The 16,701-nt window shown below is 38.3% G+C and overlaps 2 protein-coding genes across 2 annotated transcripts; one reads left to right on the plus strand and one right to left on the minus strand.

The window, feature by feature from the left end:
- The first annotated feature begins 6,800 nt into the window (after positions 1 to 6,800).
- col10a1a (collagen, type X, alpha 1a) lies at positions 6,801 to 11,799 on the plus strand. The gene is made up of 3 exons (XM_067454651.1): positions 6,801 to 6,898; positions 7,174 to 7,315; positions 9,409 to 11,799. The coding sequence occupies exons 2-3, from the start codon at positions 7,189 to 7,191 to the stop codon at positions 11,247 to 11,249; spliced, it is 1,968 nt and encodes a 655-aa protein (XP_067310752.1). The 5' UTR covers positions 6,801 to 6,898; positions 7,174 to 7,188; the 3' UTR covers positions 11,250 to 11,799.
- A 1,058-nt stretch (positions 11,800 to 12,857) lies between these two features.
- marcksb (myristoylated alanine-rich protein kinase C substrate b) lies at positions 12,858 to 15,658 on the minus strand. Its single transcript, XM_067455786.1, has 2 exons — positions 15,307 to 15,658; positions 12,858 to 14,463 (listed from the first exon to the last, which is right to left on the minus strand). Exons 1-2 carry the CDS (start codon positions 15,391 to 15,393, stop codon positions 13,843 to 13,845), a joined length of 708 nt encoding a protein of 235 aa, XP_067311887.1. The 5' UTR covers positions 15,394 to 15,658; the 3' UTR covers positions 12,858 to 13,842.
- Between the last annotated feature and the right edge of the window lie 1,043 nt (positions 15,659 to 16,701).

Raw genomic sequence — 16,701 nt, forward strand, 5'->3', positions numbered from 1 at the left:
ATGGGGTATCTTTAGCTCTCACTCAAAGGCAGATCCCTGTTGCATCAACCAATAATTATTATATAGCATGTTCTCTTCCTGGGTGAGGAAGTGCTCTGGTCACTGGGAGGTAAACCCCAAACATCTTTGCATGTATCTTCAAATAACAGATTAGTAAAGCTAATGAAGGTTGAAACGGTTCAAACTTGTACTACCACTATTGTGGCCCTGTGTATTTTGGTGGAAAAAAGTACCAATATAGAATTATTACTTGTCATTACTTACTCACCCTCAAGCTGTTACAAACCTGCATGAGATTATTTTTTCTGTACACAAAAGAAAGTCCCTTTAGAGTGCCATTAATACAGAAAAATGTTTTTCGCTTTTCTATTATTTTATTTATTTTTTACAGTATCTACCAGAATGGGCTCAGTGATTTAATGAAATACTTCACAGAAAAATAATCATAAAAAAAGGATCACTTTTTTGAACAGAAAGCTTCTCTTTTGAAAATAAATGCCAGTCGATGAAAAGAAAGTTGATGGTGTCCATTGTCCAGTGTTTCTTATGTTCCCTAAAAAGAAAAATGCTGGTTTGGAACAACATGGGGGTGATAAAATTGTGACAGAATTGAAATTTTTTGTTAAACTGTCCCTTTAAGAATTCATTATTGTAGAATGTTAGTGTCTGTAATGACAATGAATTTACTTTTTTTTTACAATAGCTTTCTGTAGGTAGACACTTAAATTAGATGTGCAGTGTCTTGTTAATTTTATTAATGCCTACAATGCAGGCCATAATGGTTATTATAAAGTAAGATCGTAACCACAATAAGAGTGTCAGAGAGGGTAATGACTTTAACAGAGGCCTATGTGGCTGAAGGACAATATATTTATTTTGATATCTTTTCCTCTGTTACTGCAAAGTGAAGTCAGTGTAACCTAAGTGCTGTGTCATTTTATGGCACTATGACACAGCTCATAAAAAGAAAACTATATCACTCACAGGACAGTATAGACTTTTAATGACATATACAGCAAACAGCACAATTTCACATGGACACGTCTTGAGATCTCAGGTTGTGAGTTGAGTGATGAAAAGCACTCCACGCTGTTCGTTTTGACAGTTTTTCAAAGAAGTAAAGACATAAATTAACAAAACCTGAAAATGTTACAAAAAGACAGACTCCACCCATACTTGCTCTGTCATTAAACAAAATGTTAGTAGCATTTTGAGTCACTCGCCTCCTTAGTGGGTTGTAAACACAAACATAGTTTGCAAAAATGAACGTTTGCTGGAGGTGAAATGACGCATTTAGAAAGAACTATTGTCAGCAAAGTGGTCATGGCGTTAGCACACACTTAAAGGGATAGTACACTCAAAATGTAAATTCTGTCACTATTTACGTGTCCTCCTATATCATCCCTAATCCATATGATGTTAATTTAGAAGGAGAAATTCCAGATTTTTTCCACTAATAATCTAGACTTGCAGAGAGAATCTGATCATTTAGTGAGTTCAACTAAACAACCAGATCAGTTAATTAATGATTAATTATTTTACATTTGCATTTATTCATCCAAAAAGTTACTTACAAATGTCATAGAGCCAACAATATTCAACATTCTTTTTTAGTGAACCAGTTTGTCCACTTATGATCTCAAGATCTGGTTCTTCAGTTCAACTAATTCAATTCAGTTGGTTAATTAAATTTAAGAAGCTATCAAGCTATTTAAGTGACATACTGCCATATAAGTCAGTACAATTTTGAAAGAAGTTAATACTTTTATTCAGCATTAAAATGCATAAATCAATGATCAACTGAAAGCAAAGACTTGAAAAAAACATCAAATATAATACATTTCAATAATTAATTTCGCTTTTTAACTTTGTAATCATCAAAGAAGCCTAAAAAAAGTATCACAGATACATAAAAATATTAAACACACTATAAAAAAAATAAGTTTTGTGCTGCCTTAAAATTCTAATAAACTCAAATATCCAAGATGTCACGTCAACATTAACATTAAAACAAGTCAAACTTAAAATGTTAAAGCTACACTGTGTGATATTTCCCCCCATCTAGCGGTGTAAAGGTATATGACCATCCAGTGAATAATAGTTTCTGTTCCTCTCCATTCTGATTTCGTTTTAACTCCTACAGTGGCCGATTTAGTCCAAGATTAACATGGCAATCCCCCTCTTCACATTCGACACGGTGCCATCGAGTGTTAAAACGCGAAAGGCGAAGCTTGAATTTATGGGTATGTCCCTCTTTGGCTAATATTCTTTCAAGATGGAGGAGCAACATGGCGACCGGCATTCGAACCCCTCACCCGTATGTATTTTCAATGGCATATTATAAACTTACAAGAATACTTTATTACTTGAAAGAAGTAAATATACATTAATGAGCACATATATTTTTGAAAGAACTAAGTGTTTTTAGCTAAGAATAAACTAAAGTTACACAGTGTAGCTTTAAGGCAGCATAAACTTACTTTTTTAAAGTTTAAACACCATTTATTTTTATTATGCTGGGCTGGTACAGTTATAAACGGTTTTCAACATTGTTAATAAAAATAAAATGTTTTTGAGCAGCAAATCAGCATATTAGAATGATTTCTGAAGGATCATGTGACTGAAGACTGGCGTAATGATGGCTTACTGTAAACTGAGCTTCGCCATCACAGGAATAAATTGTATTTTAAAATATATTGCCAAAAGTTTTGGGACACCAGCCTTTACATGCACATGAACTTTAATGATATCCCATTCTTAATCCATTGGGTTTAATAAAATTGGCCCACTCTTTGCAGCTACAACAGCTTCAACTATTCTGGGAAGGCTTTCCACAAAGTTTAGGATTATGTTTATATAATTTTTTACCATTCTTAAGCACATTTACGAGGTTATAGGCACTGATGTTGGACGAGATGGCCTGGCTTGCAGTCTTGGCTGTAATTCATCCCAATGGTGTCCAACCGGGTCAGGACACCAAACTCACATCCATGCATACCTGTCAACAGTCCCGTTTTTGCCGGGAGTCTTCCGTATTTCACACCCATCTCCCGCCCCCCTTCCGTTTTGTAATTTCTCCTGGAAATCTCCCGTAATTTGTATGGCCCAAACCTCGTTCTTTGAGTAATCACATCAATATGTTATTCCAAGGTTGTTTAGTTGCCAGATCTTGTCTGAAACGCATACTCATACAATCGACACATCACAAATTTCAAACCATTTGTGAACTCGAATTGGCAACCTAGTTGCGCTGTTGATATCTGCACAGGGAGCGGGAAGTTGAATCAATCGTCATTAGTAGAAACGGGAGAAGACTCAGCTGGTAAATATTTATTTTCTGTAACTCCATGGCTAGTGTTGCATTAGGCTATATGATCAATATTATATTCATGCAAATGCTTTTAAACTATTTAATTATTTAATTATTTATTATTAATTATTATAGTTAAATAACTGTTCATTCCCGTCAAAAGTTCCCGTTAACTATTTAATTAATTAGCAACAAGAAAAAGAGAACGTGCTGAATAAAAATCTCACACAACACCCAGATTCAAGTTCTCTTTCGCGCTTAAAGGGATAGTTCACTTTGAAATGATTTTTTTTTCTGCCAGCCATAATGCATATGAATGGTTAACAACTCTATGAAAGTAAACAAAAAACATGCTTAGACAACATGCACAAAAACCCTGCTGCTCATGATGACACATTGATGTCTTAAGACATGAAACGATCGGTTTCTGTGAGAAACCGAACAGTATGTTTTTTGTTGTTTTTTATTCGCCTCATATCCAGGCGAATCTCATCTAGTGTTCCTATCCATCATAACTTCCGTCTGGTGAGGTCAAAGGAGCCCGATCTCATGAAAATAATATGTGTGCAATCTCGTGGAATGTATATGCCAAAATGAGTTTTGCCGTCCATATGGTACACGTTTTTTTGCATGCATATGATACGCACTTTATGTTAGTGCGGATCGGCGGATCGGCCAAATGAGGCATCTACATAATATATATCTATGATCACGCCAGTTTGACCTTACCAGACAGAAGTAATAGCGGATGGGAACACTAGATGAGATTTGTCTGATATGAGGTAAATAAAAACAAAACATAAATACTGTTCGGTTTTTATAGAAACCGAACGGTTTGTGTCTTGTGTCTTACAAGCAGCAGGGTTTTTTGTACATGATTCGCATGCATTATCACTGGCAGACTGCAACGGTTGGAATTAAAAATCTTAATTTGTGTTCTACTGAAGAAAAAAAGACACCTACATTTTGGATGCACTGGGAGTAAGCAGATAAACATCACATTTTCATTTTAGGTTGAACTATCCCTTTAAGAGTTCCTCTCAATGGAACTAAGGGGACAACCCCTGAAAAACAACCCCATACGATTATCTCCCCTCCACCAAACTTTACACTTGGCACAATGCAATGTACCGTTCTCCTGCTACAGACAATTCCAGACTCGTCCATCTAATTGCCAGACAGAGAAGCGTGATTTGTCACTTAATATAACTCCTCTCCACTACTCTATAGTCCAGAGGCGGCGTGCTTTACACCACTGCATCTGACGTTTTGCATTGCACTTGGTGATGTAAGGCTTGGATGCAGCTGCTCGGCCATTGAAACCCATTAAATGAAGCTCTCTGCGCACTGTTCTTGAGCTAATCTGAAGGCCACACAAAGTTTGGAGGTCTGACCTCGCTCTGTGATTTTAAATGGCCTACCACTTCGTGGCTGAGTTTCCACCCCCAGAACCCCCAGATTTTGGTAGTGTACATGGTCACAATTGTCATGGAAAAAAAAGAAATCTTTCACTCTTAAAAATAGGTTTAAGAGTGACTAAAGGATCACACAACCTGAACCCTCCCTTTAAATACATGACTGTTGATCACATCAGAATTAAAGGAAGAGGAAAAATCCTGGCTTTGGAAAAAATAAGTGTCTGAGTGTAGGTTGGAATCAAACACTTGCTGCAGACATCTGATATTGTGATCTTTTTTTTAGATGTCATGCCATGTCTATAAAATGCATGTCTTTATATTCTCAGCAATGCAGTATTTTACCAAGTCAAAGAAGTTGGTTTTTCAGGAACAGAACATGTTAAAACAATGCCTGTCAAATGCAATTATTGTTCAAAACGATTAAGTATGTTAAGGCACCACTTTGGGAAATTATACTTGATTGAGACTAATTCTGAAGATTGGAGTTGTTGAAACAAACTTCATGTTCAGGGCTCACTTAATGATACACTATGTGGCATGAATCTTCCATCATGTGTGCAAAAGGGATCTTCCATTCAACCTATTCCGCTTCAGTAAACAGTAGTAGGCCAACATCATATGGAATCATATGGGCAGAACCAGACCGTATATGTTATTATGTAAAGATTTAGGAGCTGTTGCCTGCCGCACATAGCTGATCATGATCATACCTCAAGACCACTCTTGTGTTGTAAAGGGTATGATTAATTGGGTGTGTACGTTTCCCATGCACCCAAAAATAAATTAAAGAATCCAGAGGCAGCCTCAGAAAGTGAGGGAGAGCTCAGTCAGAAAACCTAATTTAAGGAAATAAAACATGATGAAAGGACCATAATGGCAAGAAATGCTTAGTGATGAAGATGCTGACAAATCCAAAGACGTGCACTTACAGTGTTCTGTACAAAATGTGCGCCCCCTTCTGGACGCTTTGTGAAATTCTCACCGTGACCCCCACACAAGAGGGTAAAAAAGTCAAAGTCAGATGTATTTTCCAGAGCGTCTTTTAAAATATTCTTTATTAGCTGTTTCTGGGTGAAGCACTTACAAAAATACACACGTAAAGAACCATAAACTTGTTTGGCCTGAAATAGTACATTTTATGAAAGCCTCACACTCTTCGAACAGACACGCTGAACAAACAGAGTCAAAGTGGCTCCTGTATGAGCATTTCTCAAGGAAAAGAGTTAAATGTGTGCTCTAATGGTCAGACACATTTGGATCCATCGTGTTTGTTGTTATGGACAGCAGGAGGTTTTTGGTTCCCACACCAACCTGCTCAATCTATCTTCCTTTATGTTTTTGTATATATTTTTCTGAGAGAAATTCAAATTCAGACGGTCCAAAAACAGTATTGAATTTGTAAATACAACCAGCCAGACAAACAAAAAATTGTAACAGATAGATAGATAGATAGATAGATAGAGAGAGAGAGAGAGAGAGAGAGAGAGAGAGAGAGAGAGAGAGAGAGAGAGAGAGAGAGATAGATAGAGAGAGAGAGAGAGAGAGAGAGAGAGAGAGAGAGATAGATAGATAGATAGATAGATAGATAGATAGATAGATAGATAGATAGATAGATAGATAGATAGATAGATAGATAGATAGATAGATAGATAGATAGATAGATAGATAGATAGATAGAAAGATAGAAAGATAGAGAGAGAGATGACAGGACAGACACACTGTTGGAAAGTCACTAACTGCTATGTCAATTATTGTTTACATCATGTTTCTAAAGATAACAGCATTACATAGGGAGGTACACATCATACAGACCATCCATACCCTAAATTTGACATTTTCAACCCAAATTTAGGACTAAAATGTATCTTTTGCAGCTTTGAGGGGAGCTTAACAAGATCTAATCATGGGTCTAAACACTCAAAGCAAAAGCCATCCTGAAGTGACATGCCAAAAGTGGGCAAATCTGCTGGGTAATTACAGCCTTGCGATGAGAGGGGAGGTACTAGTGTGGTAGGTGCTTTTTTAATGATGCAAGGGCCAGATATGGTATAAAAACCCTCATCATTGTGCAAGGCAGCAGCAGATCCAGTCTGGCTCCTAGCACAAGGATATTCAGAAGTGGGAGCCGCGGCTGTTAAACTTTTTATTTATTTGGAATCCAAGTATGCCGGTAGGTGTCCATTTTTTTCCATCTCCTTTGTTTGTTTTTTGGGAAACTAGGCCTTGATATTGAGGGACATCTATCAGCAGGTGCAAATGGGAGGGTGCTCTTAAATGCTACTTTGAGTTATGGCTTAAATAATGCAATGGAATTTCAAAGGATAGCTTAACCTTCTTTACTTTAAAAAAATGACTAATGCATTATTGTTTTAGTAGACTTTTTAAGCCTTCATCAGCAGCAGGTTCTTTACATCATCACATCTAACTCTTTTCATTCCTTTGCAGATTTGACCTCTGAGAATGGAACTACGAGTAGCAAGCATTCTTCTTCTCCTGGTCGCCTTGACGGCTGCCCATGGTGAGAGATATGTTGTCAAGAAGGTGATGAAGGCCCCCCAGTACCAGCCTTACGCAGTGAAAAGCCAAGGTATGCATTTTAATTTAAAAATACTTTTCTTTGCTTTCTGTAGTGTACGGAAGAGCTTGGTTTCCACCTAAGGTGTTTGATCTAAAGACGTTTTAGATTAACACATTCGTTTAAAAAAGGCAATGAGGTATGCGCATAAAAAACTTGAATGGGTAGTCCTGCACACTGATTGGGTAGTGATACACAATGCTTCCTCCAATAGTATAATGCAACCTGTCTAAGTTTTGAATATTCAAATTGTAGATTCATGCCATGCCTCTACAAATGCATCACCCTATAAAGTCTGTTCTGCTGTGTCTGATTACACACCAGAAACTGTTTCTTTTAGTTTAGGTAAAAATGCCTTTTGCACAGCAGATCATTTAGTGCATCTTTGGATTTTTTCTTCACACGTCCTTTAACAAATCCAGTATGGAGTAGCCTACTGAACAATAAATTGAAGAATGTATTAAAAAGATGTAATATGTTATATCTTGTATAATTTTCTGATATCTTGTCTAACTGCATGGTTTGATGAAATATTCAAAGTTCAAATATAATCATTTGATTGGTACTACAAAATAATGTACAGATTTGTATGATTTGTTTGAGCAGACGTGGTTCAGTGTTGTTTTAGCTTTTAAAGGATATGCATGTCAAAACCAAACAACTTTTGACGGGAATGAACAGTTATTTAGAATTAGTCTCTAGAGGCATGTTGCAAAGTGATTTGTCTGGGTGTATCACAGCAAAATCTAGACACATCTGTTTTGGTTCATGAAAGCTGTGGCTCCAAGAATGACCTTTGGTATGATGTAGTTTACAAACCAATAAATTTTACCACATGAAGGCAATTATAAAACTGGAGTCCTAGCCACACACATACACACACACACACACACACACATACATATATGCATGCAGCTAGGACTCCAAGAATTTCGCTAATTAATATGATATCAAAACTGGATGAATGATAATTATAAAAGAAGTATTCATATATATATATATATATATATATATATATATATATATATATATATATATATATATATATATATATATATATATATATATATATATATATATATATCTTCTTGATATTATATTATTTATATATTACATTCTATATATATTATATATTATATTCTTTTTGTGCATTTTATAATTCCACTGAAAATTAGGTTCTCCAGTGGAATTTTAGTTTTAGTTCTAAGCTAAAATAAATTGATGGTTATGATGGTTATATTTGTATAGTATGAGTATAAATATATAAAATACATATAATTAATCTTTGCAGCTTTATACGTATAAGTACCCTTAGCCTTTAAGTTAAATTCCCATTGCAATGTTTTGAAGGAGTTACATCCTCTAAATCTTTATATAGATATTCTTCAAGGCCTTTGTCAAGTCAAGTTTTTTTTTAACAATAATGGATAAAGATTGCAACTGTAATTGCAGGAATTTAAATATTTCTGAAGGATTTAAAGAATTGAATAAAATAGAATAACAGATATAAAACTTTAAATTAAATTAAAACCTAAACATTTGAGGCAAGCACTTTTTTACAAAAAATATTTACTTCACACAATATGTATAGATTTGTTGTGCATCAGTGATACATAGGGTTTGAAGTTTAAAATTGATTAATTCTGATGTCAGAACATTGTGTTTTGATAAAAGGGACATGGATATAGAGGATCATACTCATTTACTCATACATATTAACATAATCAAATATACTGAGTTCCAGTTGTTTAAGAAAACAGCACTATTGGGAAAACATGTAGTTATGTATGTATATGAACTGTTCTTCAATAAAAAAAATTCTAACAATAAAGAAATAGGTTTTAAAAAGACAGCATTTGTTCATATTCACACATTTCTAGTCTATCTAAATATGATCTGGCACAGTCCTCTAGCAATGTTGTATTCTATGGTTTTTTTCTACACTGGTATATTGTATTTAAATGGGGGAAAGAAAACATTTAATTGCATGGTTAATTCCAAAAAGACAATTCCACCTATTACTGATTATTTAATAAATACAGTTGCCACTGCCACACAAACTGATTATGAGTACTACCATTGATAAACTTCTTGTTTTATTCCAGTGGTATCGGTAGCAGGAGAACCAGGCGCCCCCGGTGAGCCAGGCCCAGCTGGACCACCTGGCCCCCCTGGACCCGCAGGAGAAGATGGTGAAGGACTGCCAGGGCCACAGGGACCACCTGGACCACCTGGTCCTGCTGGTTACTCAGCACCTGGAAAACCTGGTTCTCCAGGTGGACCCGGCAAACCTGGAGCCACAGGTGCACCTGGACTTAAAGGAGATACTGGTGCAACTGGTCCTCAAGGCCCCAGAGGCATGCCTGGTCCTGTTGGTAGCCCTGGACCTGCAGGTTTTTCTGCAACAGGCAAACCTGGAGCAGCAGGTCTTCCAGGAGCAATGGGACCACGTGGAGAGCCAGGTCTTAAAGGACATCCAGGTATTCCTGGTCTGCCAGGACAAAAAGGAGAAAGAGGCATTGGGGTTCAGGGTCCACCAGGTGAAAGAGGTCCGGCAGGAGTAGTGGGTCCTTCAGGGAAGCCTGGTGAGCCTGGTGTTGGAAGACCTGGCAAAGCTGGACATCCTGGTGAACCAGGTAAATCAGGCTCACCTGGCCGTGATGGAGAACCTGGACCCATGGGTGCACAAGGTCCAAAAGGTCAAACAGGTGCTCCTGGAATTGGAATGCCTGGCAAGCCAGGTGAGAATGGTGCCCCAGGTATGCCTGGCCCTACTGGCCCCAAAGGTCCACAAGGCACGGCTGGTACTCCTGGTGCTCCTGGTGTTCCGGGTTATGGTAAACCAGGTGAACCTGGCGTAAAAGGTGACAGAGGAGTAGCTGGTAGCCCAGGTACAACAGGTCAGAAAGGTGAGCCAGGTGCTAAAGGGCACACTGGATATCCAGGTGCTACTGGTCCTGTGGGTCCAGCTGGTTCTCAAGGTCCAAGAGGTTTCCCGGGTGAGAGGGGGGCAACAGGTGATAAGGGTGATCAAGGTCCAATGGGACCTCAAGGGATGAAGGGGCACAAGGGAGAACAGGGAGCCCAAGGCATTGAAGGCAAGCAGGGATATCCAGGGGCAACAGGACAACCTGGTCCAAGAGGAGCTACAGGTGCTCCTGGTAACAAAGGAGATGCTGGCCACACAGGTGCTCCTGGTACCCCAGGAACACCAGGACCTGCTGGACCAAAGGGTCTTCCAGGATATCCTGGAGCAGCTGGTGAGAAAGGAGAGGAAGGAGCTCCTGGAGCAAGAGGCCCCGTTGGCCCAGCCGGTCCTGCAGGCCTACCTGGCCTTAAAGGGCACCCAGGTCTTCCTGGAGCACCTGGCCCAGCTGGTTTGGCTGCCAAGGGAATTCCTGGACCTCAGGGTCCACCTGGACTTCCTGGATCTGATGGCCCTGCTGGGCTTCCAGGTCCCGCTGGACCTCCCGGCCCTCCCGGTCCTCCTGGTGAGGTCATGTTTGAGAAGGCCCAAGGTGAAACCGTATACCCAGTTCTTGTCAAAAGTCCTGTGTCTGCATTCACTGTTGCAACTGTGACACCTTATCCCCCATCAGGTACACCAATTAAGTTTGATCAGATTGTGTATAATGCCGAGCAGCATTATGATCCTGAGACAGGTCTGTTCACCTGCCAGATTCCAGGAATTTATTACTTCTCCTATAGTGTGCATGTGAATGGAGCTAATGCTTTAGTGGCACTTTATAAAAATAGTGATCCAGTCATGTTTACCTACGATGAGTACAACAAGGGATTCGTGGACCAGATGTCTGGTAGTTCTGTCCTCCAGCTCAATGAGCAGGACACTGTTTATATTCAGATCCCTGATGATGAGGCTAATGGTGTTTTTGCTGCCGATAATGTCCATTGCTCTTTCTCTGGGTTCCTGATTGCCTCCACGTGATAAGGTGATCAAACCATGTCACTTCTAAAACATCACTATTTCTCAAACAAAATATCCTGTTCTGCAAACCTCAATGCACAACAGACTGTGCTGTTGTTCTGAGAAATACAAGCATCTCAACTTGAAAAATTCCAAGCAGTGGTGCCAATAAGAAGGAAGTAACATATGTAATATGGTATCAGGGATAGCAAGACAGTTAAAACCTTAACAATTAAAAAAAATTGTGTGTGGAGAGAGCATGTGAAGTTGTGTTCTGATAATTTCTCGCCTTTTCCTCATTTGTCTTGTTTGTTTATTTGTTTGTTTTTTGGACTTTTTGTATTTTTGTTGCTGATCACAGTGGCTATTCAAATCTTTGTGTCTTATTTTATTGTTATTGTTGTTCTTATATCCTGACTGATTAAACCAAGAGAATGCTCTTCCTGACATCCTTATTTCTGACTTGAAAATTGTGAGGTGAAAATGCTGAAAAACAAACTCGCAAGCCAACAAATAAACATCTATAAATGTTATCCCAAATGATTAATTTTAAATGTAAACCATGACTAAAATAAAATATTTCCTAAAGAGTTTTGTCTGTGTTTGTGTTTTACTGTGTACTGAATAATTTTCGCAAGAAATGTCACTTTTTTTCTTTAAAAGAAAGGTAACTACAAAGTGGCATACAATGCAACAGAATGGCAAAGGTACATATTTAAAATGTGGTATTTCAATTTTGTTTTGCCTGTAGTTCCAATAGTAGTGTCTTTAAAAACAGGAAAGTAAAGGAGTATGCTTTGAAGATAACTGTTAAGTTAAACCAGTCAACAAAATAAATGTGGGTTAGGTGGAGAGACAAGTCAAACAGAAGCCGCTGGGTGGAGGCAATCAGAAGCTTGGAGCCACAGGCCACAGGCAGGCACTGCCTTTGGAGGATTTGAGGGATGTGGTTGAATAAAAAATAAATTAAAAAAAAAGACAAGAGTACCTGCAGGGGAAAAGTCGTTACCATCTGTGAGTGCAGAGGTGGGAGCCACAAGTTTAACATTGGCATATAAGAGGAGTATCCAGCATCTAAACTAGGAATCGGAACATTGGGTGAAAACACCCATATTGTGGTTGCTAGATTAGTGGTGGAGCTCATCTTGGAGTGCAGAAAATGCATGGTTCTAAATTATCTTTAGCTTCTGTGGTAGGCTAAAAACATCCGAGCAGTGTCTGTTAACATTTATTTTATACTTGGAAAGTATTTGGCTTTCCTTGGGATTTGGAAGAACGGCAAGTGTTGAGGGTAAATGCACAGAAAACAAAGGAACGTTTTTCATACCTCAAGGTCTATGTGATATGAGAGAGTAAAACCTACAAACCCTTATATAAAATTTCATAATTGCGTTTTACTGAATGGTAAAAAAAAATACATAATTACTGTTGTTCAGTATGAGTTGGCAAATGGGATGCTCAGTGATTGAAGACCTCAACCAAAATAAACAATTTTATACATTTTTCTTTCTAAAAATGTATTCCCTTGTAAAATTTGCAAAATTGTTCTCACAATTTCATTTAAGGTAAAGGCATTCGTATTATATTATAATGTTGAACAATCAATACTCAAACAAAACCACTCATATATTGTCTGTCTAAATCCTTTATTTTTGTTTTGAGTGCCCCTAAAATGAAGGGGTAAAAGAAGCATTGTGAACAATTTGCACGCAGTTACATTCCATTTAAAAATCAAGTAGAGATGGTGCTGACGTATTTACAGGAAAAAAAAGAAAGAAAGAAAAAAATCTACTTGACGATTGCACCGGCAATTTTTCAAACATTTGTGGAACTCTGCTGGAATAAAAAACATTTTGACTGCATTACACATGACAGGCCAAATGTTTTGATCTTAAACATTTCAGAACATTATTTTCAATGAAACAGGAGTTTTTTCCAGAGAGAGAGAAAAAAAAAACACTTCAATTAATACCACTGATATAAAGAAAAAAACCAGGATAAAGCCAATTTCAACATCATAAAATCCAGCAATGACAAAAGCCAATACCAATACATAATGCTGCAGTATTGCACAATGCAGCTGCTGAGGTTTTGAGCACCTGTTTTAGTGATTGATGTAACGGCAATAAAGGAAGAAAAAAAAAGAAAAGAAAAAAAAGAAAAAAAGTGACAAATAACATCTGTAAATTGATGTCAATTCTAATAGCTTCTTTTTCCACACGCTTGATTTACCCAATAGAATGGCACCAGTACCTTCAACTAACATTTCAACTCAATGTCCGTACAACTAATGCAAGTTCATCTACAAAAGAAAACAAATGAAAAAACAATTGAAACAAGCAATGCTCTAATAAATCTCACTCATGCGCACACACACCCACACAACTTACACAACTGCTACAAAAAATTATGAAAAACATGGGGAAAATGTGCCTTTCACTTCCAATCATTCCATCCTACTTCCTTCCTTCAAAATGCCATATACAATGTAGTGGATGGAACAGGAATGGATGAAAGTATGGGAGAAAACAGAAGGTTTGAAATGTCATTGGTTTTGTACAAATTTTCCATGTTTGTGCTCCTCGACATCTAAAATGGGCTTTTCACCTCCATCTTACTCTGTGGCAGCGGCTGGGGCATCTGAGCTCTCTGCGGCTGCTGGTTCCTGAGGAGCAGCTTCTGCTGGCTTCTCCTCAGCTGGCTTCTCTTCGGCTACCTCAGTGGATGGTTTTTCCTCATTGCTTTCGGCTGGTTCGTCAGCTTTCGGTTCCTCGGTTGGAGCCTCCGTCTTAGCCTCTTCGCTGGAGGCCTCAGGCTTGGCCTCCTCAGATTCTGGTTCAGCTTCCTTCTTCTGCTCTCCATTCTCCACAGCTGCTGTTGCTGCTGCCGCCTCTGCCTCTCCACCTTCAGCTTCTTTTTTGGCACTCTTCTTAAAGGAGAAGCCGCTAAGTTTGAATGGTTTCTTAAAGGAAAAGCGCTTTTTGGTTTTGGCAGGCTCGGCACTCGCAGGGGCAGAACCGTTTTCTTCTGTCTTGGCAGAGTCTTCGCCATTCGCAACAGCGGAACTTTCCGCATCACCCTCTGGAGCGGCCTTCTCTGCGCCTCCTTCCTCGGCCTTTCCATCCTCTGCTTTCACCTCCCCATCAGCAGAGTGCTTTCCATTGGCCTGCACATCCTCTGTGGCTGCTTCTGCATTTGGAGAGGCATTCCCATTGGTTTTGGCATGGCCATTCTCCTGTAGGAATAAGAAAATACTTCATACAATAAGTGTTTTTGCAATGTGTAAAAAAAAAAAAAAATTAAATACAACTGTTTGCATTTATACTGCATATTTGCAATCTGCAAAACAGCAAAGGGTAGCCCTATATGAAAACAATGTCTGGAGTCTATAGGTTCGCCACGTGGGTGAAGTCTCATGCACTTTGTCTGGTTGATGCTGTTGCCATCTAAGTGAAAGCGTTGCAAGATGGACGAGTAGATCCACCAGCGCTGATCAAACCGAGATGATCATCGTGTTGAGCACATAAGCAGTCTTGCAAGGCTACTTCTCATATTAAAGCCATTTCTCATATTAAATATATGGATTTTGTCTCGTGGCTTATTTGTACTTCCATTTTATCAACAAGATGCAATAAAGGCGTGGTGATTTTACCGAAATGGCTTTGCACGACGGAGAATCTTGATAAGGATACGAAGATAACCCCATTTAAAATAATACAAAAAACAAAACAAAAATCGGAATGAAAGCACAGAATATCAACGTAGTCGTAATTCTATGGTTTAAAGAAAAGAAAAAAAATCCTCGTTTAAACGCACTTATTACATTTGGGTTCTATTACAATCAATGTGCAAATGAGAAAAATGCAGTTTAATCCAAATATAACCCATTGCGATGCTCCTTTCAACATTTATACAATATTAACATCGATATTTAAAACAAAGTGTTGATTTTCAGTGGAAAGTGGAGAGTCCCTTTGTTGATCGGCTCATTGTTCATTTGAACCGACTTGATTTTTGGTGCTGCACACCCCCTCAAAACATCACACGCCTGTGCAAAGATAATAATTAAAGTTATTACCTGTCCGTTTGATTTATTCGCAGCCTCGGCTGGTTTTTCGGCAGCAGTCTCCTCTTTTGCTCCGTTTTTGGAGATTTGCGCTCCCATGCTTTCACACGCAACAAAGAATCGCAGATCAAATGAATGAACAAAGAGCGCGAGCTTTCTCCCTCAGACGCGTCGCGTGCTCGCTCTCAAGAGCGTCTGATTTCAAATAAAACCGCGGAAAGGAGATAACGAAAGGTATAGCTGTGATCAGCTGATCAGAAAAAATAATAAATATAGCACTCTCTCAAATAAAATATATTATTTTGGGATACGAGATGGGGATAATGAAATTGTTCTCTTTTGATAATGAGATGCGAGATACAACGCCCAAATACCCCTGACGTCACAGAAGAGCCGCGAGAGCCAATCAGACACCTCCGTGAGGCCGGGGGGAGGGGTTACACTCACCCACTGGAGGGGGAGGAAGGGCGCGCAACCAGCAACTGGTGATTCGGTACAAATGAATCCAGTCACAAAGGTTTTTTTCTTTTCTTTCTATGTATATTTCTTTTTTGGGCATTGCTTTTTTTTCTCCATGAACCTGTTTTTAAAAAAAATATTTCTATTGGTTTCTCAAAATTGAAGGGTGATAGCAAAGAACCTAGATTTAAATGGCTGGAGCAGCCTATTTATTAGGGTGCTTTATCTAAATATAGACACTACATAGGCCAACACATAGATTCATTTGTGATCATTTCATTCCCAACACTCCAACCATGGATTACATTTTTCCAATATAAACATCCAGTCACAAATTGCATGCATGCTGAATTCATTCTGAGGAATCCTGGTGACCTAGATTCAGTCACAGTTTATTGTCAGCCCAGACGGGGCTGTTTTGAATGCACTGAAATAGTCTAAAGCGCACTTTCACATCACCATACTAACTCACGTCACCATGGCAACTGCTCAACATCACAGCAGATTGCTCATAAACTATAATAATACTGTCAATGTGCAATGTTGATATATTTGTTTACGTCTGAATGACTGAATGATCTGTATGAGTAATCCAGGTAAGAGTAAAGAGAGATTTAGCCCTAAAACATTACAACCTATTCGCCACACCAAACTGGTTTGTGCAAACTGGACATTTATAATAATAATAAAAAAATCTATGTATTACACAATTAAAGTCACAGGACATAAATGATTTGTATATAAAACAGATTTCATACTTTAGGCCCCCTTATGTAGCCTAATATATGGGCACATGTAATGCTAATTGTGACATCTGATCAACAATGATCTTTTTAGAGGTTGAAAAAATGCATGACTATATTTATAATATTTTTTTTTTATTTAACCAATGAAGCATTACAGCAACATTTTGAAAAATCAGCTCTCTGCATGAAGTGACTCAACAAA

This window comes from Pseudorasbora parva, chromosome 10, assembly GCF_024679245.1.
Source record: "Pseudorasbora parva isolate DD20220531a chromosome 10, ASM2467924v1, whole genome shotgun sequence".
Taxonomy (NCBI): Eukaryota; Metazoa; Chordata; class Actinopteri; order Cypriniformes; family Gobionidae; genus Pseudorasbora; species Pseudorasbora parva.